The 23,117-nt window shown below is 40.7% G+C and overlaps 9 protein-coding genes across 9 annotated transcripts; 3 read left to right on the forward strand and 6 right to left on the reverse strand.

Annotated features, from left to right (window-relative positions):
* Window positions 1-625: 625 nt before the first annotated feature.
* Window positions 626-1,188, forward strand: JH06_1398 (hypothetical protein; the record flags this gene model as incomplete). Its single annotated transcript, XM_014674726.1, has 4 exons — window positions 626-684; window positions 718-778; window positions 811-961; window positions 992-1,188. The coding sequence occupies 4 exons, from the start codon at window positions 626-628 to the stop codon at window positions 1,186-1,188; spliced, it is 468 nt and encodes a 155-aa protein (XP_014530212.1).
* A 184-nt stretch (window positions 1,189-1,372) lies between these two features.
* Window positions 1,373-1,742, reverse strand: JH06_1399 (hypothetical protein; the record flags this gene model as incomplete). Its single annotated transcript, XM_014674727.1, has 4 exons — window positions 1,373-1,437; window positions 1,468-1,547; window positions 1,574-1,699; window positions 1,720-1,742. 4 exons carry the CDS (start codon window positions 1,740-1,742, stop codon window positions 1,373-1,375), a joined length of 294 nt encoding a protein of 97 aa, XP_014530213.1.
* A 4,498-nt stretch (window positions 1,743-6,240) lies between these two features.
* On the reverse strand, window positions 6,241-6,880 carry JH06_1400 (tansporter, major facilitor subfamily protein; the record flags this gene model as incomplete). The annotated part of the gene is made up of 2 exons (XM_014674728.1): window positions 6,241-6,562; window positions 6,594-6,880. The coding sequence occupies 2 exons, from the start codon at window positions 6,878-6,880 to the stop codon at window positions 6,241-6,243; spliced, it is 609 nt and encodes a 202-aa protein (XP_014530214.1).
* Window positions 6,881-7,909: 1,029 nt separating this feature from the next.
* Window positions 7,910-8,431, reverse strand: JH06_1401 (hypothetical protein; the record flags this gene model as incomplete). The annotated part of the gene is made up of 1 exon (XM_014674729.1): window positions 7,910-8,431. One exon carries the CDS (start codon window positions 8,429-8,431, stop codon window positions 7,910-7,912), a length of 522 nt encoding a protein of 173 aa, XP_014530215.1.
* A 580-nt stretch (window positions 8,432-9,011) lies between these two features.
* Window positions 9,012-11,446, reverse strand: JH06_1402 (hypothetical protein; the record flags this gene model as incomplete). Its single annotated transcript, XM_014674730.1, has 11 exons — window positions 9,012-9,123; window positions 9,155-9,216; window positions 9,247-9,288; window positions 9,320-9,385; window positions 9,416-9,688; window positions 9,723-10,018; window positions 10,053-10,217; window positions 10,247-11,070; window positions 11,101-11,169; window positions 11,198-11,335; window positions 11,415-11,446. 11 exons carry the CDS (start codon window positions 11,444-11,446, stop codon window positions 9,012-9,014), a joined length of 2,079 nt encoding a protein of 692 aa, XP_014530216.1.
* A 358-nt stretch (window positions 11,447-11,804) lies between these two features.
* On the forward strand, window positions 11,805-12,395 carry JH06_1403 (hypothetical protein; the record flags this gene model as incomplete). Its single annotated transcript, XM_014674731.1, has 4 exons — window positions 11,805-11,972; window positions 12,004-12,114; window positions 12,144-12,243; window positions 12,271-12,395. The coding sequence occupies 4 exons, from the start codon at window positions 11,805-11,807 to the stop codon at window positions 12,393-12,395; spliced, it is 504 nt and encodes a 167-aa protein (XP_014530217.1).
* Window positions 12,396-13,098: 703 nt separating this feature from the next.
* JH06_1404 (hypothetical protein) lies at window positions 13,099-15,743 on the forward strand (the record flags this gene model as incomplete). The annotated part of the gene is made up of 11 exons (XM_014674732.1): window positions 13,099-13,164; window positions 13,194-13,303; window positions 13,334-13,483; window positions 13,513-13,811; window positions 13,842-14,113; window positions 14,143-14,299; window positions 14,330-14,922; window positions 14,955-15,045; window positions 15,112-15,230; window positions 15,265-15,486; window positions 15,516-15,743. 11 exons carry the CDS (start codon window positions 13,099-13,101, stop codon window positions 15,741-15,743), a joined length of 2,307 nt encoding a protein of 768 aa, XP_014530218.1.
* Window positions 15,744-16,400: 657 nt separating this feature from the next.
* JH06_1405 (hypothetical protein) lies at window positions 16,401-19,430 on the reverse strand (the record flags this gene model as incomplete). Its single annotated transcript, XM_014674733.1, has 4 exons — window positions 16,401-19,136; window positions 19,197-19,243; window positions 19,279-19,376; window positions 19,408-19,430. 4 exons carry the CDS (start codon window positions 19,428-19,430, stop codon window positions 16,401-16,403), a joined length of 2,904 nt encoding a protein of 967 aa, XP_014530219.1.
* Window positions 19,431-19,607: 177 nt separating this feature from the next.
* Window positions 19,608-21,284, reverse strand: JH06_1406 (hypothetical protein; the record flags this gene model as incomplete). Its single annotated transcript, XM_014674734.1, has 5 exons — window positions 19,608-20,522; window positions 20,554-20,649; window positions 20,680-20,867; window positions 20,898-20,993; window positions 21,026-21,284. The coding sequence occupies 5 exons, from the start codon at window positions 21,282-21,284 to the stop codon at window positions 19,608-19,610; spliced, it is 1,554 nt and encodes a 517-aa protein (XP_014530220.1).
* Between the last annotated feature and the right edge of the window lie 1,833 nt (window positions 21,285-23,117).

The following is a 23,117-nucleotide window of genomic DNA, read 5'->3' on the forward strand; positions in this document are numbered from 1 at the left end:
CTTGTTGTTCTCGGCAAATATGCGACGAAGTGTCGCAGCAGTACGAACAGGAACAGTAGACTTCTCAACCTATGTCTCAGATCCAGACAGAAGAGTTACAATGATTTTGTCACTTCTAGATACACGGGCAATTGTACGAGCAGCAAGCTCAAGATAACGCAAGTTAGCAGCACTTCCGGCACCAATTCCGAACGTCTTTGTAGGAGTCTATAGCTCATATCCCTCAGGAGAAACCGACATTCACAGCTAAGAACACCATCTCCGCCTCAGCAATTCCCTTCTCTACGTCCGAGCTGAAGAAGAGATTCTTTCCACGAGTCTGTTGGACGACTTCCAATAAACCAGGTTCATAAATGGGAAGACTATCACTATTCCATTCCTTTATTCTTTGTTCATTCAGGTCCACAACAGTCACTTTGATTTCAGGACACTTCAGAGCAATAATAGCCATAGTAGGTCCACCAACATATCCTGCTCCAACACAACAAATAGACTTGACGCTGGATATCACAAGAATCCAAAATGCCTACTCCTTCACCTGCATATTATTTCCAGTATTCTCTGGTTCTTAAATCAAACCGCGGGAATCTTGTAACGCTTGTCACATCTAAAAACAAAAAGACTCATGGAAACAGAAGAAGAAAAGAAATGTTTGTGTAGTATATGTCAACAGGAAAAGGCAAAGTGAGTTATAGAGTTTCATTTCATTACAACTAGATATAAATGTCCAAAATGTTCTTCTGGATACTGTAGTGTTCAATGCTACAAATCTCATAAGGTACCACTGAATCTGTAGGTTGATGTGAGTAGGAAATGTGTGGTGGGGAGAGTTCCAACGGAGTTGATTTAATTGTAAAGACTGCAGATGAGAATTCTGAACTGGATTCAGAGGAGGAATCTCGAGACGATATTACTGGTTCTTTGATACCTCGAGAAAACCTAGAGCAAATTCGGGAATCAGGTGGATATGCTTTTGGAGTTTGACATGTAGAGAGTATTCGTGAGTTACTGAACGAACCATATATTCAAAAGGCCATTCTTAGTGTTATCGAAAGCGAAGATAAGGAAAGGCGATTGAATGAACTGAAAGAGAATTCGGAATTTTCTATCCTTATTGATGAACTGCTACTTTGTGTTAAAGTAGCACGAAGAAGGGAAGATGGAAGTATTGAATATATTGGTATCTGATGTCATTTAGTAGTAGGTTTATCCAGTTTATTTACAAACACCGAAATCTAGAAAACTCTCTCTCTTTTTCTCTTTAAGTAGCTCTACATACTGCTCATAAGAAAGAGATTTCTTTTCGGTCTGGAACCTCCTAAGATGGATGTGATCGATCACAGGTCTACAAAGAATAATGGATCGAAAAGAACTACGTTGATCCATAGTAACCACTCTTCTCAATGAGATGTTCCAGAGTTTCTTCCTTGTCCCACCCTTCTTGTAATTGAAAATCAATAGACCTACCTTGTTCAGTGGCTACTTCTGGAAGATAGACAGCTCGATAATGACGATTTCGTTCCTCAAAGGAAATGATGATTCCATGCCTACCGACCTAAGATTGATATCAAACAGTAATTTCACTTCCCAATCCATTGGATCATTTGCATCTTCAAAATCGTATAACAAAGATACAGTACATTGCAAACGCTTAACTTCGCTAAGTCTAATTGGACTGAAGCGTGGATCTTCAAACGCACTAGGGTTTATCACAATAACCCAATAGGACCTTGCCCTGGCATATCGTTCAATATTCGACAAGGGAACGGGTGATAGACAGCCTATACATCCTCGAAGACGGTATTCATTCTTTTCAATCGTTTTCCATGTCACAAATATACCACTACAGTTGAGAATCACATCTTGTCGTACCGTTCAAGTAATTGATCGAACTCAGGAACTGGAATTGGCAACCCTTTTAGTTGACATATTAAGACATCGAAGCAATGCATGATCATTTCATTTTGGACTACACTCATTACCACTTTCAAGTTGACAAGAACACACTTGACAAAAGGCTGACAGCCTTAGTAAATTCTGGAATTGTCGAAATCGCTCCTTTTTTCGTCAAGAATTCCAGAAGAACGAAAGATTTTGGTCGTCTACAAGCAGCTGAAAAGCAGATCATTCTTTTTCGATTGTGGCAGAGTCGTTTTACTAAAGCAATTTATCCGGTGTGCTTTGATGGCTAACACGTTGAAGAAGGACTCTATTGTATTCATTGACGAAGTCAATGGTTTTAACAGTGGTATCAACGTAATTGAGCTGAAAGAGACACTCAGGAAAGTGGGGATTGTATGATATATTGATTGTTTATTATTTGTTAGTGTGTTGCCGATTCGTATTCTTCAAGTGTTACTCATTTCATTTATTGTCTTTTTACGTATTGCTATGTTTGATTCTTGTTATTCTAGTGATGATATGAAACGAGCTGTTCCTCGGAGTGATTGTAACTCTGAAACAGAATCTGGAATTGAAGATATCCGGTGTAAACACGCAGAGTTGTGCAGTCTAGCAGTTAGTCAAGGAAAGGTCATCGTAAGCATCGAACATATCCTTGCTTTGAATCTCAGTTAATTTATTAACCACACGTATTACAACTCTTGTGAATACCCTTCGTGCTCAGATCGGTTACCCTTCCATTAAGCATTCAGGGTATTTGTAATGTAATGATAACATGGCTAGTTATCTGAGTTCGGATGGTCGCACGTATAGTGTATCAAAGCCTGTGATTATTCGGGATAAAACAAAACATTATAAAGCTGTTTCGTTAGTAAGGTAAACTGATATGGTCTGATTCTAGGATGCGTCCATCTACATGCCTCCACTGTTTAATAGAGAATGTCCAGCAGGTATTTCTCCGTTTATTCCTCAAGAAATGTGGAAACAGTACATTCATTCATTATTGTTGATGTAAAGATTTCATGAAGAGTTACGACGTAAACTGCTGAATATTCGCACTGATGCTATCGCACGGAAAGAAGGCCGTTTTCAGGATGCAACATGGAAAGAAGCCTATATTAAAAAGAGTGTGAAGAAAAAGCAGGCGAAGACAAGAACGTGTGAGCTATGTCATATTCAGTTCCATAACTATGTCCAGGTTCACTTGAGTATGATCATTCATGATTAGCATGTTGCAACTTCTCAACATATTCAAAGTATGAATGCACCGCAGTACTTCCCATTCCTTATTGACATCTTTTCACGGTTAATCAATGTTTCTTGGCGGACGGAGTATGGAATCATTACTCATCAGAAACTTCCTCCTCAGCAATCACCAGAACAGTTACTGTTATATTTGCGATCGCTTTATCCTTCTTTGGTTGATTCAGACATTAATTGTCTCTCACCTCACATGTCATCTATCTCCACCGAAACAGCTGCTGACAATCCCAGTGACATTATACGCACCACCTCTGCTGATGGAGTAAATGCCAACTTGCATCCTGAGGCACATGAATCAATTTCTGTGTTTTCTCACTGTTGTCAAAAAGGCTCCAATTATTGCACTTGGCTTTTTCCTCAGTTTTATTCCTTCATACAAGTAAGTGACACTTCTAGCATCTGATTCTTAGTCCACCGGAAAGGTCCAGAAACTCCATCCTAGTCGATCAGACGAACAATTCACGTTCTCTCAGTTCTCACCTTGTCCTCTTCCTCAATCTACCTTTCTTTCAACAACATCGGATCCCCGCGGGTCTGTTGTTCACTCGGTATCGTTCAACCAACTACGTCAGCGACAGCCTTCTGCAAAGAAACCACGGAAGCAATCGTTTCCTGTTCCAACTCTTCTCCCTTCCTCTCTACGAACTTCAGGCGAATCCAATCGAGTCTGCATTGCTTCTTATCCAATTCCTCATGAAGAAGGGATTCCCACGGGAATCGACACGACATTGGGATATGATTTGCATCGATCTCCACCTCTCAATCGGTCTCCTGTTGCAAGTATTTCATCATCTCGAGAATTGTATCAGAGTATGTTAACATGTCCATCAGCTGTCTTGTCCACAATCCCTACCGAATCCTATCGGACCTTGTCACCTATGTATCAACCTGCCGACATTACATCAATTTCACCTCCATTTCCGTCATTCCAGAATCCTTACTCGTCTGGAGTTCCTGTTTCGTTTGCTCCATCTACTTCTATTCAACAAAGTGTTGCCTACCAGTCTCCTCTGGGGTACGATATGGCAGGGAAGGAATCCATGCAAGATCGACGGAGTGTACTCTTTGATTCAGCAGGAAGGAGTCCTGTGACGAATTTAGATGAAGTTAAAACCATTCCCGCGGATATTGTTGCTTGTTTGCGGATGGATTCATCGGATCATGTTCCAGATCCAGAGCATGATATTCCTTTGATGGAAGCAGTTAAAAGTGAAGTGAAAGTTGTTGAAAGGGAGTAGAAAGGATTTGTATTTTGTGTTACCACTGTATCAAATTTTCTATTTCTTGATTGTCTGTTTTCAGTAATAATCATGGAGCCAGCACATATCCTTCCTGTGGGAGATTACGAATAGTGTTGATTGGAGTATAGGAATCGGATCTCACCTGGCTGACAGATACAGGAAACCGGTTTCGTCACCTTCAAGGAGTCGATCGGTTGAATGAGGAGTTCTTATGTCTTCTAAGTTGGTTATCCACAAACCGATATGAGGAAAAGGCAGTTGAAAAGGTTAAAACGGATTTTGATTTGGTTATTCACAAGTTCACTTCTAAACTGAACTATCGCTATGTTGGAAGCACTGAATGTCATTTGTAAGTATGGAAAATCGTATTAAGAATAGAAATCACCCCAATAGTGATGTCAATGTACTTGTGGACTCTTGTTCTTCTCAGTTTGTCTCATTCATGAAAGAGTCTCACTATTTTGGAGATATCCAATCTTGTGAAGGAGGTGTGATTGCTCATCATATCGTAGTCTTCTCTCTGATATCTGATGTAGGGGACAGGGATCCAACTATCGATAACGGTTTCTTCTTCAATGGAAGTATCGCTGACATCCTTTTGTGGGCAACTTGAGAAGATACCAAAGTATCGACCTCTGTATCTCTTTATCAAATACTATTTCCTTCAGCATCGATTGGATGCCACTCCTCATTCGGCACCGCATTTTGTTTTATTCTCCGTTCTCTATGCAATCCAAGTTCTAGCTTCGAATAATTCATTTCTAACTCTTGGTGATCTGTTCCTTCTCTACATTCAGTATTATGGTAACAAGCAGTCTTATCTTTCTGAAAATAATGATTATCCCTTTATATCATATTATGATAGTCTTTTGAAACAGTTTCATATCTCTTGGGATTGTCAATCAGCTATGATGCATCGCTATGTACATGTGGATTACTATCACTTGGATTATATCTAGCAAGTAACAACCTCTCTCCAGGATTCATATACTCGTTTGCAAGCTCGAATGAATGATCCTTCAATCACTCCTTCCTATCTCTCCATTCTCTATCAGAACACTCCTCGTCATAATGTCTTTAAAGGATCGTTATCTCACTTCTAGTACACCATCTCCTCATCTGTGTATTTCCATTCTCCCTCTCAGGGATTACTTGTTCAGTCGTGTGATACAATATCCATTGTATTTCCATTTGTTACTTTCATTCACACATACAACCTCTTTTCGGTTCATTCCCTCGTTGGATCATCATAGGACTGATAGGCTGTTGTATCTACTTGCTAATTGCTTTCATGGTTATCTGGTACATCGTTTGTTCTGTTTGTTCTAAACTCAATACTTATTCATTCAACAAACACTTTAAAAGCACTATACTTTGACAAGAAGAGGAGCTTCTTCTAGATGATCTTCTCCATGAACTCCTCCAGCTTCAACTAATGAATTTCGCAAACTTCGTGTATCCATTCCTGATATTACATTCTTCACTCGTCTCAACACACTTCCTACACCCTCACTGGCTGCACGGAAGGATTCGATCGACACCACACGTTGTAGAGAGTTTGTCGATACGGTAGGAGACAATGAGGCTGGATCTGGACTGATCGATTCACAATTGGGTAGCATATCAAACAGAGGTGTTTCGCTGCTTACAGGTTCAATGTGAGCAACTTCCACATCCGTATGTTGCAACTGCTTTTGGATGGATGCAATGTATTCCAACACTGCTTGTTCGTCATCTGCATATGTGTAAAAGAGAACGAAGCAAATAATGCCTGCTATATAAAAATACTCCGTAGTCATTATTAGTGAATCAATTCGATTCTCAAAACTAGATGTCAAAAAACCCCTTGATTTTGGTACCCTGTTAGATAGATGAAAACAATGGGCCCTAGAATGCGTCCGATATTGTTAAATACCTCACTGACCGCAATCACGGTGGATCGACACTGAGGTCGATTAACATTGAGTAACATCATACGAATACAGGGACCAGGAATACTGAGGAGCAGTCCCAGGAAGAAGAGAACAATAGAGTGCAGAATCACTGTTACTGTGAATGAATCGGTCGTGAGCCGGAAGAGCGAAGCAATGAGAGGAAGTGACAGGAAATAACACACACTTACAGCTACAGGCAACAGTGATTTGTTGAACGAGCATCTACTGAATAATGGAATTCCAGAAAGAGTACAAAAAACTGCATATGATCCCTGCGACGGCACTGCCTAATGCAGCTCCGACACCAAAGACCAAGATTAGGGTTGATGCCAAATCAATTGAGAATTTCCGTTCAACACAGAGAATATTGTGTAGATAAATCGTATAGACTCCCCATGGCATAGATCCAGGGAGTCCTTGGAGGAAGAGCAACCAATTTGATCGGATCTTAAAAACGTCTTTTAGAATGGAAACATTCAATTTCATACCTTCGCCTTCCAGTTCCATGGATATCTCGATCTCTGATTCGTTAATCTGCATGACATTTGTAGATTCACTCTTTAGCTTATCTGTAGACTCTGGACGAGGTATTCGCAGTCCATCTGCTTCACCATTATGTGGAAACTCAACAACTAAACATGAATAGCAATTCCCATACCATACACTTCAAACATAGAATTGAGAGCAATCCAAGTGTAGAAGTTAATTGGAAGAAAGATCTCCAGCCAAACTTCGATCCAATGAAACCACTTAGGGTCTGACCCATCAGTTGACCCAAACCAACAACAATTGAGGAGACTACAGAAGCTGTAGACCTCTGACTGCTGGGAAAGATGTCACCGAGAATGGACAGGAAGATGGGGAGACTCGAGGTAACAAGTGCACCCGAAACGCCTCTCCAAATACATAGAATCGTATATGACTTAAAGCAAGAGAAGATAAAGGAAGATAGATGACAGGCCAAGGAGATCACAAAGAACATGCTCCGTCGGCTATTTGAATCCGCAATAAAGGAAAAGATGAGCGAAAATGGACACCCAATGCAAAAGAAAATAGTATTCAATCGACTGCCTACAGATTAGGGTGTACAGACAACAATACCCAAGTAGTAATCTTGTTCCACTTCACTAAATCCAAATTCACTTGCCATAAGTGAAAGCACTGGTGAGAAGGCATTGTAGTAAAAGTAGGTAAGGGTAGTCACCGTAGATAATACTATAATTGCCGGAAGGTACCGTACAATCTCTTTTGATTCCTTCGCTCCCACCTTCTGTTGGATGAACGCCCGTAGTATATCCATTTGTCTCTATCACAGTATCAATGCTTCAACAGGAACCTAGCCAAACTACAATTTGACAGGTTGAGAACAAATCAATGAAAACACAAAACGCTGGAAATTGAGGTATGAACCGTATTCATTTAAGGACTTCTTTCTACCCAGTTCGTACTTTGTCCTTAACAAGAATATCTCAGATCCACGGATCTCCCGAAAACTAAACCGTTACCCCTTAGATGTGGCAACAAACAAAATGCAAAAAACTTGTAAAGGTAATAACTAGATCCAGTCCATCAAACGTCCCAACAAGACTTAAAAGAAGCGTTCTCAGTATTCTTCACACAACGAGAATTACATGGTCGATCATAGAGTGAAACGTGAACCGAATTGAGAACGTCCTGAAGCGCCACAAAACATAATACACGCTGCTGGTCAAAAAAATCAGTCTCAATCTCTTTTGTCAGCACTGATCCAGCAGTAAATTGCAGACTAGGATGACAATCATCCACTAACGCACTGTTACTATCACTTGACACAGATAGACATTCCTGTTCTTCGTCTCCAAGAATGTCTGTAATCTGTGCCCAATGGTCAATAGTCCCTCCCCTGCAATTCTTGCGTTGATTGGAGACAATCAATCGAAACCTTACTTTAGCCCCTAAAACAACTTTCTTCCGTATGCAACTCGGAATTTCGTCTGTAAAGAAGATAATGTCACGTTTCCCCATAATCTTGGTGGAACAACGAATGAAGCCCTGCTTCTCTTGACAATACTGGACCTTTCCAGTACAATATGTGTCATTATCTCCTAGCATTAATATTACAATATAAACAAAAAGTGTAGATCACAAAAAGACAGTTTACCCACTGGACGTGCAATTTATAATTATCAAGAAACAAATGATCTTCTTGGATTACTCATTATGCCGTATTCATTGGATTTGATGCATCAATATTTACAACCCGGACCTTGGGTTTTGAGAGTTGGTAAATTTCCACTCCCCAAACAATACTCCAAATCCACCCGATGATCAGGAGCCCGGTTAAACATTGGATGATTCCAACTAGAAATACCTTTCCGTCGCAGTTTTCGCGCTCCACTTCAATACAGGCGGCAATCATTGTACCTAAACCTAGTTATCACTGTTATAGTGAAAATCGACCTGGAAAAATACAGTTCACAATCAGGAGAACCACTCCTCGATTCTCAGGTACACGAGGGATTCGGAGACAATCTGAACTCTCTTCGTTTCGTTGCGATGTTGGTTCCATTCTTAGTGCGAAAATGGAGATTACGAAGTCTCTATATCCTCAGCGAAGAAGGAAGATATAGTTCCAACAAACATCAGTAAACAATACTAGATTACAAACCCACTACCTTGGGAGAGTACAACTCTACACATCAGCATAGATGACAACCTGAACCCGGAAGATAAACCGGCGATAGAACCCCCTCTTTAAAAACTCATTTGAAATAGTTTGACACACATAGTCCAATTCAGATGGTCTACACATTACCTTAAACCAGTTAAAACAACTTGACAACGATAATAATAACTCGATATTTGTGGACTGAAAGAGAGTAGAATATCTCCTTTTGCTACAAGTCACACTACATACAATCATCTACACGTTGTTGATAGTCACTATCAATTAGAATATCAACGGGATACTAGACAATGATGCGAATAAAATTCCCAAACATTATAGATCGTTGCTCCCTGAATTCCGTAACACTCTTCAGTTCTGGTTTTCAGTACATTGTAACACTATTACTAATTCAATGCAAAGGAATATACATCTACAAATACGAGATTCTTGAGATCTGTTGCACGTAACTTCATCAATTCTTCAGAAGAAATGTCATATCGAAAAGGATACGAATTGTAGTCATACCCTTCACAGATTTGGTCATTAGCAATCAACTCGTCAATCTGTTGGAATTCTCGCTGGACCGATCGAGGAAGTGTAGCAAATATCAAGAAAGTCTTACGAAGAACAGTAACAAAGTCTACAATGGGAATATTATCATCCATCTCCTTGAAAATCGACATAGTCTTTTCAAAGCTGCTCTTCATCTTATTAGTATCAAATAAGTCATACTACCATCAGAATGGATCGCAGTTCATCCAAAATTGCAACAGAGAGACAGATAAGAATGAAATCTCCCGAATCTACAGAAAGAAGCATATCAATTAAAATGAAGGATTGGGAAGAAGGGAAAATTCCCATAAATAATTGGATAAACCAATCCCAAGCATAGAATTCTGGTTCCATACCGATTTCTCGGAGTCTGTGATAAATCTGAGGCGAATAAATGCGCAGAAGCTCATTATGGAGAGCATTTCGACTTTCTGCAAACTGCAATTTGTGAGCAGAACGGATACAAGGATAATATCGATCTATAATAGAGGATGGGATAAAGGAAATAAAAACAGATAACACAAAGGATATTCAGAAACTGACGTCGCAAATCACGTTCCTCTACACCCAAAACAAGCAATCCAGAGAGTGCCAACATTCCTTGAACATATTCATTGTCATCACTCTCTTGAAGCCAGTCTTCTAACAACAATTCCAATTTATCTGCTTTTTCTGGATCTATTTAAGAATTGGTTGGTTTTCATTACTTCGTGATATTTCATTAAATCGACATCGATACTTATCTTCAGCTATCAGAGATCGTTGATGCTGCCGACTTACCACAAATGAATTTTCTTTCTTCGGAATGTCCGATGTTTCAAGTCGTTCTAGTGGTTTATGAAGTCGAGGCGACGAAAAGAACGAATAACTACTATCATTGTCACTCTCAGCAGCAGGTAGATGAACTGAATGTCTCTCTGTGCAGTATATTGGAGATTCTTCAGACTGAACAGGATAAGTCGTCTGACCCAATTTGAGTACCACTTCTCCTAATGAGGGAATGGTGAGATTGGGATCCGATAGTAGGGTAGAGCGCCGTTTGGATCTTTCTCCATCAGTGGAACAGGAAGACTGATGACGAGTTTTACCTGCTGGAATATCGATCTGAGCTTCGTGTTCTCCCATATCATCCTCCCAGTATGGTTCTTCCTCTGGGGGATAGAAGGGAGAGGGAACACCATCATACTGGGTGCCTGAGATAGGAAACGAACGTACTGAGGAACCATCTTCATGTGGCGAGACACGCTCACTCACAAAAGGGTTTGGACGCTGAGGCCGAAAATACTCAAGAGTCACATCCGAGGGGTCTCCGAAAGGATTCTTACCCTTTGTCTGTTGAGACTTGGAAGCGCGTCCGGGAGGACTTGCCGAGAAAGCCTTAGGGGGATATGTATCTTCTGGCTCTGTGAGTGGGTCTCGATCAGAAGATTCGTCTCGGAACAGCTCGCTTGCCAATCGGTTTGTACGCAATAACTCTTTCATTCGCAAGGCATCAGGATCGACACCAAGGAGGATTTTCCAAACGTCGACACTAGAAATAAGAAAGATCAACTAATAAGACCGAAATGCTAGTGGATAGAGAAGACACGGGAAAAAAGAAGCAAAATCATTTGAATCGCGATGGTAGTTCCTAGATAATCACAGAACAGCAAGTGTACATAAGTTGTGAAAGAAAGGCAGCTACCTTTTGGTCGTGGATTAAACCGATTGTTCCATGCTTCCGTGACTCCACAATCTCAAGAGATACAAGAATATCAAAAAATTGAGGTGTCACCCACAATCGAGCATACGAATAACTACATTATATAAATATTTCAAATTGTACTCTCGTTCGAACTTCGATATCCGGTGTGGATAGTACGAACGAAAGAGTACTAAATAATCAGAGGATCCAGATCTCCATCCATCAACAATCTAGATTTAAGTTGCAACTCCACAATCTACTTTTCTCAACGGTTTCTCCTTCTGGTAATCACTAATCTTGGGAGGACGAAAACAATTTAAAAATGCAAACAACAAAAGCAGACAGATACATCTACGAATAATAAACAAGAATCTTCGCTAACCCTATAGAAAGACAAATTGCAAAGCTAATCAATGAAGTCATCTTTCAAATAGACTGAAAACCTCTGCAATACCCTCGATGACTCTGTATTCAAGTGAATATGGTATTCGGAAAGATTCGCCGAATCTGGGCTGATGAAAAACGGGACGATTATCACCTCCGAATTGAATAATAGTTTTTGCATATATTGGATAATTGGGATGAATTCAAGACGAAAACGTAAAGAGGGGCCTCCTGTGGTAGAAGATCTTATTGTTTCTTCAGGGAAAGCAGTTTCGAAGTCGACAGGACGGAAGGGGAGTCAGAGTAATTCAGAGTTTACAGAGAAACGAAAGGATTCAATTCTTAATCCTGATTATGATGATAATGTGAAGATTCATTCATAATGGTGATGGATAGACTGAAGATTTAATTATTTCAGAACGACATAAAGGGAAATGGAGTTGTTCTATTATGGATGATCGGGCTCGGTTGTATATCATTACGATTTCAACTTTTCTCTTCGGTATTGTATGTGTCCTATACTTTTTCAACCATAGGCATCTTTGACATTCGGTTTATGGCTTCTCCTATCACCTCCACCAAAGAAAGGCAAATTCCAAAGTGGACTTACTGCTGTAATTATTGGAGTCCTATGTAGTACAATTATTTGGAGATGATCTGTAGTATTTGCGCCTGCTTCCTATGGAGTAACACGCATTATTCAGATGATTAGTCAAAGTAGAAAGAATCGACAGTCCAAGAGCATTAAGGATGATCAGAATTCTTATCATGTAATAACCAAAGTGTGATCAGTAGCATGTACCATTATTCTGTTTCCTCAAACAGTCTATAATCCATCATAGTATTTACGTCGCGAAGTTGCCTTGGGTTTCGTGTAGTTAGGAGAACCATACATTAAATCATCATACGTTGATGCTAGGTACTCCTATACAATTATTTTCACAACCAAATCCTGTACTCGTGTCTTTGGACCTGTATCACCCGTTCCTTTTCTATCCATTAAAAATCCATTAATTCATCACTTTAAGGATGTTGTACTAGCAATGATCGTGTCTCGACTTAGAATCAACTTCGTTTCCAACTCTTACGTTATATATTGTTTTGAATGAGTGCCCTTAGGGGTATCATGGTTCTCTGTTGAGGGACTATTTGCAGGTTGTGGAGTGGAATACACTTTCTATCTATTATTCACAAATCAAAATCCATACCTCGTAATGTGACAAAATAGCGTCTAAATGTTTATTACTTTCTTTTCGATTCAACCTAGATATTCACTTTCATACCAAGATATCACGATTTATGACTTGAATCGGACCTTCTATCGCTTCTATACTCTTATTCCTTTCTTTCGTCTACTTGTCGGACGATGGAGACTTTGGAGGCTTAACCTTTTGGTCCATCTATACTAAACAATTATCTATCAACGGAGCGTTAACTGGTGAAAAGAAAATGAAATACTTAGATTCCCGTGATTTTCATCAGAGTAACATAATGTCATCACGAAAGGGATTCAATCTTTTCAAACGAAAGAAGGGGAAAACTGCACAAGAAGATACTGTATGATATAGTGATGTTTCTCATTCTAGCCAATCCGACAGCCAACAACAGAAGTAGCAGTTCTGTCGCCTCAGAGCATCTATATGAGTGATACTTCTGTTGTTGAATCTCCAAGTAGTCACGGAATGTCAGATGAGCGGTACAGATAGCATTCCTTACTGACTCGCAGGTTTCAAGAGCTCCTTCTGGAGTCAAGACGGTGGAAAGCAGACTGGATTGATCAAGCACGAGAGGAATCAGAAGTGGATCTATGGGAAGTGTTGCGAAAGGAATCCAACATCCTGCGGTTGACAAACCAGTTGCATCCAAATCTAAATCAGTGAGATTGTGTGTTGTTTGTAAAAGTAGACTCAAGCGGCTTGGAACCCAGGTTCGTTCTGTTCTGATTATTCCACCTGCATTAACAACGTTGAATAGTCTTGTGTCTTCTCTTCATGAAGTGTGGAATTCAGACGGTGAGTCTGCAGATAGCATTTCTTCTCGTGAGATGTGTTGGGTATTTGCTTATCTAGTGGAGTCGGAGTACGGATCATCAGTGCTTCAACAACTCGAGATTATGCAAGAATCAGAAGCAGAAAAACTACAAAAGTGTAAGGAATGGTCCATTCCTCAAGGAGTCAGTATTGATGCCAATGAACAGGTGAATGGTTGGTTTCTTATTCTTGAATGAGCTATAGTTGTAAATATAGAATATGACAAGTTTTTGGATTGGTTGAAACTAGCTTCCAATCACGAGTTGTATGTTCGTGTAAAGAAGTTCGTTAGTTCTGTAAACTCCATTCTTCCCAAAGATACCCCAGGAGAGCGTGAAATTCAATCTGAAAATTTGAATCTGAGCATGCGTTCTTTTGTGAATGAGATTTTCATTGGAGCTGATATTGAAGACTGCAAGCGGGAACTCTACCAACGATTTATGTTCAAATTTCTAAATATCATGTGTTATGACAAGGTATATGCTGCTCATCATTTTCATCATAGATTCTTTCTTGTTTACCTAGTTACAAACAGGGAAAGGAAGATTATTTTCTCAAACGATGTCAGGCGCTGGCCCAAATCATCACATTTGAGAATCTGGGTCATGACAATCGACATACAGTAGCTCAATATAAGGAGTTCTGGGACTGCGCAATTGAACGTATCTATTCATATTAGTGGCGACCAATAGAGCTGCAAGTGATGTCAACTTACCACAATGTCGAAGACAAGGTGATTTGTCTCAATAATGCGATCAACATCCTTACAAGACTCTTAGAAACTATATTTAAGGTAGTTGGAGCTGATGAGTTGATGGATGGTATCAACATTATCGTGATGCAAGCTCAAGTCCCTCAACTGAAACTTCAACTCCAGATGATGGACTATTATTATGAAGAGATTGAAGCTAAACGAGGTGTCTTTGAGAGTGTGAAGTTGCGAATTCGAGGGATTATTGCGTTTATCAAAAATTGCCATTATTCCGATTTCACAAAACTCTCTCTATCAGTGTGGGAAGAAGTAATGGGATCTGAATTGAGTCGACATCGATCGGATTCGGAACTGAGTAGCGATGACCAACCAGAGCCAATCCATGACAGTTTGCAGGACGCACATGATGAGACAGATCAGAGTGTGGAACTGTCGGTTCTCAGTGCAACCTCTCAGCGAACGATCCGATCTCTCTTCAGTAAGAAGACTAAGAAGATTGTGGACGGGAAATGGATGGAATGTCTGGACCCTATTCCAACATATACAACAGATATGAGAACAAATGATGAATTGGTAGTATGGAATGTGGAGAGAATGGATTGTAGGAAGCTTGGAAACGTAAACGGTATCGCTATTATAAAAGAGGACCTGAGAATGAAGAAGAGAATGAAGAATTGTTACAAGTAGGATTGGCTGGTATTTGTTAGAATAGGAATACCGAAACGTTGTCCGGACGGTTGAAAACTTATTGTTTTTGGTTAGACGATGAGTTGTTTGTTATCAATGATTACTTGCTAATGTTAGTACAATTTCGTGGGCGTACTATCACAGCATGTTATGATGTACGTCAGGATGCTAAAGTGTTGTTGGAAGTCTTACAAGTGAGATTTACTCTGTTTGTCCTAATTCTTTTAGTTATTGTGTCCTCTTCAGTCAGGGACTTTGACGATGGTTAATAGTGAAACGAACAAAGTAGTGAAACCAGAAGAGTCATTTCAGGCTCAAGGGATTACTACCGAATCTGTTATTTATCTATATGTCCTATTTCAGTCGTGGGTACAGTATGGAGATCAGCGAGTTAGAATCTCTTATTATGAAGGTGATAGTGTGTCATCTGTCCTTCGTGACACCTTACAGGTACCACGTGTGCTTTTTATCTAATCTAGTTTTTCCATATTGAAGCATCTCCAAAGAAGTATCAACTCTATGATAGTAATCTACACTTAATCAAAGCAAATGCTACTGTTGAACAGAGTGGATTGGATTCACATCTGTATTTAAAAGAGATCACTAGAGATATATTGCTAACCATTCATTTCAATTCTGATATCGAAATTGCTACTAAGAGTACAAGTACAATAAAACAGGTCAAGAAGAGTGTTCTCCAAGTATGAGTACTATTCTACTTCTACAACTAGAAATTCTTTCGTAATCTATACTGTTCAGAGTATGACGATGGTTTCATTATCCTGAAGGAATCAGACCCCACTTTCTCTCTTCAAGAAAGCAAAACGGTTGATTATTATAATCTCACTTCATCGTCTCGATTGTTATGCAACAGATGATTCTCTGAATAATAATTAGTACAACCTTCTGGAATTCCCGTGGTCTTATCCAACTCAGAGAAATTACTTGGTAACAGTTTGCAGCCGAATCTTTCTTTCCAGAAAGAATTACAGAGACGCCGAAATGAGGTAAAAGAATGGAAGCAGAAACAGATCCAGGAAATGGAAGAAACCATGCAAAGAAAACAAAAAGAGAGGATCTTTGTTAATTTGGAGCTTCCTTCAAAGAATTGCCTCAAGATTGCTTGCTCTACTGATGAATTAATTATGGATATATTGAAGAGAGGAGTTGCATTTCTACTCCATTGCAGTCCTTCTTCAGACGATCTAAGGAAGTATTATGTGAGGTTAGAGGGATCGTCGCAGGATTTGCTCTTATCTGAGAAACCACTTTGGCAGTATAATATCAATTCAAACTCGAAACTTCTTTGTAGGTTTGTATAAGTACAGTGAAAGGTAGTGTGTAAAAGGTACGATTAGTAATTTCTACATTCTGTTTGTTGTAATATTATACATTGGACCTTTATTAACAATGTATACATCTGTGGCATCCTCATAATTAACAAACACTCTCCACACACCTATAAAAACTATTTCTTCGCTCGACATCCTCCAAAACAACCTCTTCCTACAAATGATTCCTTCCATTAACAATCGACTTGGCATCTCTACTTCTTCCTCTTCACTGATATAAGCAGGGTCCAGATCAATCACAAATGGTTCTTGAGGATTCTTTGTTACAGGTATGGCCATGGTTACATCTAATGAATTCTGCACAACTGGTGACACTCTTTCTTCTATCGGCCTGTTGACAGGCACATTCAACTCTTCTGGATCCTTCTTCTTGATCGACGTCTCCAGACTTGGTCGTGTCATTACTGACTCCTCAAGCACCTCTCGGTCATCAAAATAACTGTCGGAAGGCACTCCCGGCTCTGGGAGATTCTCGTTTTCAAATTCCATGCCTCCCACAACCACAGAACTCTGACAGAGTTGTTGTAGAGTCTGGTTATTCCAATATCCTTCATTCTGTTTAGCTGCCGGCTGTTCATCCACAATCTGCACAGCCATCGTAGATAGTGGTATCTCATTCACTTGTTCTATTTGAAGCACTGCTTCTGTCTCCATAGGAGCTCCCTTCACAACTTCAATACTCTCCTCAGGGTCGTATTCTCCATCTGAAATCTCTTCAGCAGCCCCTGAAGGGTACTGAACCTCGGCTTGTGTGAGATCCTTGATCGAAGAGAGAGAAGCATTATCGACTTCAGGCGTTGCTGGTATGGTGGGAGTAATCACGTCAGGAGTCGTAGTAGGAACAACCTGTGGTGTTGATACAGGAGCAGGAGAAAGAGATGGCAGTGGAACACCAATAGGATTAGTCTGCATGTCTTGAGAAACAGAAGATGCATCTGGCTGAACAGGTTCGGTCACTGCATCCTCCGGATCAAACTCTCCTGTCGACTCTGCATCCACTTCCACGGGTTCCTCGATCGTATTGACAGAGGTACCCGATTGGACAACTGCTTCAGGCACTTCATTTGACTGAACATCGGTAGGAGAGTCCACTTGCATAGGTCCCGTAGAACACTCTACTGGAATGTCTAGGTGAGTCATATCGATACTAGTTTCAGGATCATACTCACCTGTTGACTCAGCACGTGATCGTTGTCTGTCTTCCTGTTGGCTCTGAAGAGCAGTTTCCTCTAAACGCTTGCATTCAGCTTGGATACGGCGTTTCTCTTCTTCTATCTCACGTAGTTTCTCCTCGTTATGTTGTTCTTCAGCTCGAAGAGCTTCCTCAGTCTTTCTCTTCTCTTCGGCGATTCTTCTAGCCTCTTCAGCTAGTCTAGCTCCTTCAGCCTTACGAGCTTCCTCTGCTCGTCTGGCCTCTTCTGCTTTACGTGCCTCCTCTGCTCGTCTGGCCTCTTCTGCTCGTCTGGCCTCCTCAGCTCTTCTCGTCTCCTCAGCTCTTCTAGCCTCTTCAGCCAGTCTGGCTTCTTCAGCCTTACGAGCTTCCTCTGCTCGTCTGGCTTCTTCGGCAAGTCTCGCCTCCTCAGCTCGTCTGGCTTCCTCAGCCTTACGAGCTTCCTCTGCAAGTCTAGCTTCTTCAGCTCTACGTGCCTCTTCAGCCCTTTTCGCTTCCTCAGCTCTCCTGGCTTCTTCGGCAAGTCTGGCCTCCTCAGCTCTCCTGGCTTCCTCAGCTCTCCTGGCCTCCTCTGCAAGTCTAGCTTCTTCAGCTTTTCTCGCCTCCTCAGCCTTTCTTGCCTCCTCCGCCAGTCTCGCTTCCTCTGCTTTACGTACCTCCTCAATTCTTCTCGCTTCCTCTATCTTGCGCGCCTCAGCTCTCCTTGCCTCTTCCTCTCTCTGTTTGCGCTCCAGTTCGACCTTACGAGCAGCTTCCTCAGCCAGAATTCTTTCGTGATCATCAGCGACTCCCTCAGGATCAAATTCTCCATCCGAATCCCCGTCCGACACAACACCATCAGGATCATACTCGCCATCTGACTCTCCAGGAATAGGCAAGTGACCAATAACCTCCTGAGTAGGTTTGATCGAGTTACCGATAACTTCGGGAGCTCTGGGAATGAAAGGTGATGATGGAGCCTGCAGCTTCTTGGTGGGGCTGAAGGAGCTGTTGAGAGTCGACTTATTCTCGGGTGACTTCGATTCTTCGGCTTTCTTCTTGGGACTATTCGGAATACTGGCAATGACACCTGTTGACTTCCTTCCATCCGCAACCAACACAGGACGATGTTTAGCCATACTCCTGCGAGCTGGAGGGGGAGGGGGAGGTAGGGAAGGACGTTTCTTAATGCTCGTAATGACTGTAGGACTGACGGGATGCTTCTCTTCTTGCTTTGTTGGACCCTGCATTTCCATCAAGCTCAAACGCAGAGGAAATGATTCGATTACCTTTCCTGACAATTCCTGATCGTCATCACTTATGTGAGATAATGCATCTGGAAGTGGAAGACTATCAGTCGTAGAATAATTGGTAGTACCTTCTTCACCATCAGACTCAACAATATCGTTCAAAACGTCAAGTCTACGCGAATTTGCAGGAAGAATACGAGCCATAGGTGTTGCTTTTAGTGTCATGGATTGACGATTTACAGCAAAACTCTCATATTGTTCCTCCTCGGAACTACTCAGCAACTCATCGGCATCAATAGGTTCTGGATCTAAACTCCCATCAGATTCCACAGAGTAACGCTTATCTTTCTACCAATTATACTCATGAATCTATAACACCTTCATTGAATACGGTCGGTTAAGAGAAACGTTACCATGTCGTTTAGGGTCATTGGAACCAGGGAGAGGTCGTCGTCCTATACTAATTACAATTCCACACAAGCGGTTGTACCAGTAACTACGCTAATTCTAGGTGACCTCGTAGGACCATTATCGGAGTATCTTGGCACAGTAGGTGGTGGAACTGAATAGGATCCAGTATTATTCTGGCTTTGGGTTCGGGAATTACCTACATCTCAACCTTTCACAAAACGAACTACTCATGGAATTAGGAAGACTTCCGTAATGTCACAAAAGGAAACTTTGATAAGTTAGAAAAGAATAACGGAATAATGATCCTATTACTGGAATTCACTGACTAACAAACAGATAAACCAAGAATCGCAATAGAGAAAAGTCCATAGTATGCACAATGAATGACAAACGGAAAGAATACACAATTCACAAAACAAGAGTATCAGAGACTAACGGAGGTTTACTGTCATTGGAAGCCAAATTAGGTTCTTCCGATTTTGTTGGTACAGGAGGAGCCGTTTCCACAGTTGGTTCAGAGGATTCTTTAGATTCCTGCACAAGAGTATGAACTCCACGATCTCGTTTCAGTCCTGATAGCACATTAGACAGTTGAACCTCTTCAGCTGATAAGGTACTGCCTCGTTGAGGATCCGACATCTCCATTGGATGTAAGTATTCATTTGTGTAGAACGTAGATTCATCTGTTTCCATAGGAATTCCAGGACGCTTCGTAAAGACTGGCCAACTATAATCAGAGTTATCACTAGATCGACGAATGATGGGATTGGAATGAAAGGGAATCATAAATGACATATCACCATAAGAAGTACTTCGTGGACCAGGTGACAATCCACGGAAAAAATCATTTGCTAATCCTTCCTCTTGGAAGTTCATTGTCCCATGTCCATCTGAATGGACAAATCCTTGGGAGTATGATGATCGCATATCCATATTGAAAGGAGGCGTTTGAGTTTGATTCATGAGAATCTCCGAATTTGGCAAGAGGGTCCACTGACCTGAATCGTGACTCATACGAGGGAACTCTTTGCCTTTCGGTAGATCCCCTGGGGATGATGAATCTCCAGATCCAACCACATTTGCTACTTTCGAAGGAGGAAGCGCTGGTTGCGATGAACAGTCTGAGGGACCTGAGTCAACAACAGGTTTATCTGTCGACACACTGGCTACCGGTGTCTTTCCTGCCACGACTGGAGCTGAAGTGGTTCCTGGCTGTGGAAATCCAGACGAGCTCTGCGGGAAGGTCGAAGCAGACAAAGAAGGATAGGAGGGAGAAGACCACATCCCTGGAAGCTGTTGAATCATTGGCATGGACATCATTTGCTAGGGATAGTTATAGAACGAATCAAAGTACCTGAGGACGAATATGAATGAAAATACAACGATTGCAATTGATCGGGAAAGGGAAAGAATATTCACGTAGAATAGATATTGCAGGTATTTTCTTTTCCTAAACATAAAGGCAAAAAAGAAAAGCAACATCTTCGATAGCAATAATCATATTCTCTTGAACGAAAATAAATTTAGTGTCGCCTAGAAATAGTTTCATTCCAGAAATAATATCCCTTAACTGTGCGACAGAATTCTGCAAAGCGCTTATTGGGATCATAGTTAGAACTTGCTGGGTCTTATAAAAGATAATTGCCACATTAGAGCATTGAACATTTGCTAGATATAAACCATCCACCTAATAATCACAATTAGCAGTGAATCCAGGTTCTCTCTTCATCCTTGACTGCTCCAATGTTGCCAAGACAGATCCTGCATATGGAGCTTGGGCAAGTGTGGACTGTTCTAGAAATCATCGAAATGAACACATTTCCTACCAAGCTTCTTTTCCTGAGTCTGTTGAAACATTTGTCGGTGTTTCAATTTGTTCTTTTCACAAGGATTGCATACCAACCGTCTTTTGTAACGTTGATTCTTACACATTTCCCCAGGAGCATGATTGCAGTTGCTTTGTCCTGTACATCTGCAGTGGTTACAAGTCACCTTGCCACACCATTGGCAAGCAGACAACCTTGGTCCAGGACGCTTGCTAACTACTTTATCCGAGTCGTGTGTCGAACCTGGATTGTCATCCATCATGAAAAAAGGATTATTGATTAATTGGGTTATTCATTCATGTATAATAGTTTGTTTCCTTGATAATCAAAGTTTCTTGATCACTGCCAATTACTCTCTGTATGCTTACTGAGAAAGATAAATCAAATGATACTAAAACAATTAAGGGATATAATAACAGAGAATTCCAGCCCTATCGTCCAATTCGTCGTTAGAAATGGTGAGGGATACCATTTATCTTTTCCAGCCACTCCTTAGTACCGAAATCCATCCTATTGTTGAGAATATGAATTCTCCGTGTTTTTGACCAGTATATTCCCAATAAACAACCAGTCGGCCCATGATTAACCATATATATCCGTTATTAAGGACCATAAGAATTAGGTGAAAATACAAACAAGTTCAAAACCACATCATAAAAGAAAATAGAAGGTGCAGCAATACTACTCTCATACACTGCCATGTAGCTAAATCTTCCAATCGGTTACAGATAACGTTCTATGGAAGAAGAAGTATTTGTAATGAGACGACGCAGTTCTCCACGAATCTCTGAACTCTCTTCCTATAGATTAGTTCATTCGTTAAAAGCAACATCAATTTCTCCATCTCTCTGAAATAGTACAAAGTCACTCTACAACTCACAAAAACTCCAACAATACTACTCCTAGTTGTATCGCAATACCACATGTGATCTGGATAACACCGAGTGCTAGTAACAAAGCAGCATGCGGATTCAGGAAATAGTTTGCCAGCATAGACAAGCCTTTGCTACTCATTAAGAACGATATCGAATTTATACAACAACACTATCAGAGAACGAATTCCCGCTTCAGATAACATGGGCTAAGCAGTCATCAAAGATATAGACAGATACAAGATAACTATAAAGAAACTGCGGAACACACAAGTGAACATAGTAGAGTACTGCTAGGATGACATCAAGTCCAAAAAATATCTGGGTTAACTAGAATAAACACAGAATGAACACATCTACAACTCCCACATGTTTCCACATTGACAAAATAGCATAACATGAGAGAAAGCATACAGCTGATTGGATGAGGGCACTTTGTTGAATGAGGACCTGCAACGACTTCAAGACGCTCCCACACTCTTCATACTTGTCCCTCATTTTCCGAGATTTGACTTTTATCTTTAACAAACCAGCAACGAGACAATAAGCTCAGATACTTGTTTGGGCTACGACATGCGCAAAAGCCCAATTCTCCGTTTTGGATACTATATGCTTAAGAGAAAGACATTGAGTCCAGAAACACCAACACCGACTTCAAAACGGAAATCGCCGTTGTTCTGGAACCGCCATTCTCCAGTTGTATTAGTGGAGCAAGCATTACTGGAGCTACATAGTATTTTAGATAATCCAAGTTATCAAAAATGCGAAGTAGATATTTAGTTTATGTAATAAAGTAGAATCATTTCCGTATTCGTCAAATGAAAGAATACCTTAAAGTCACTGTACAAAAGCTCAACGTAAATGACGTCTAGGGAAAGAAACAACAGCAAATGATCGATCTACTGGCAGAGACTCATTTTCTTTTTCTTTTCACTGCAAACCTTGATGTTATGAGTTTACAGGTACCATTGAATATTTCATTTAAGCAAGTAGGAAAGACGAGAGTTTTGTCAGTTCTTTTGTTACATTCTTCGTCACAATATTGGGAACGTTGTGGAAGTATTATTTCGACAAGAGGAAGGCATTCGTCTCATGCATTTTTTGTCCTCTTCCTATTCACACCCAACCATTGTAGCTTCTTGCGGTCCAATCCTGCGAGAATGTCTACATCATCGTTCTTTATTGATGTATTACTTGAATCATATCGGTCTTTTGCTACC

Source organism: Blastocystis sp. subtype 4 (genome assembly GCF_000743755.1).
Source record: "Blastocystis sp. subtype 4 strain WR1 chromosome Unknown seqid_0002, whole genome shotgun sequence".
Classification (NCBI taxonomy): domain Eukaryota; class Bigyra; order Opalinata; family Blastocystidae; genus Blastocystis; species Blastocystis sp. subtype 4.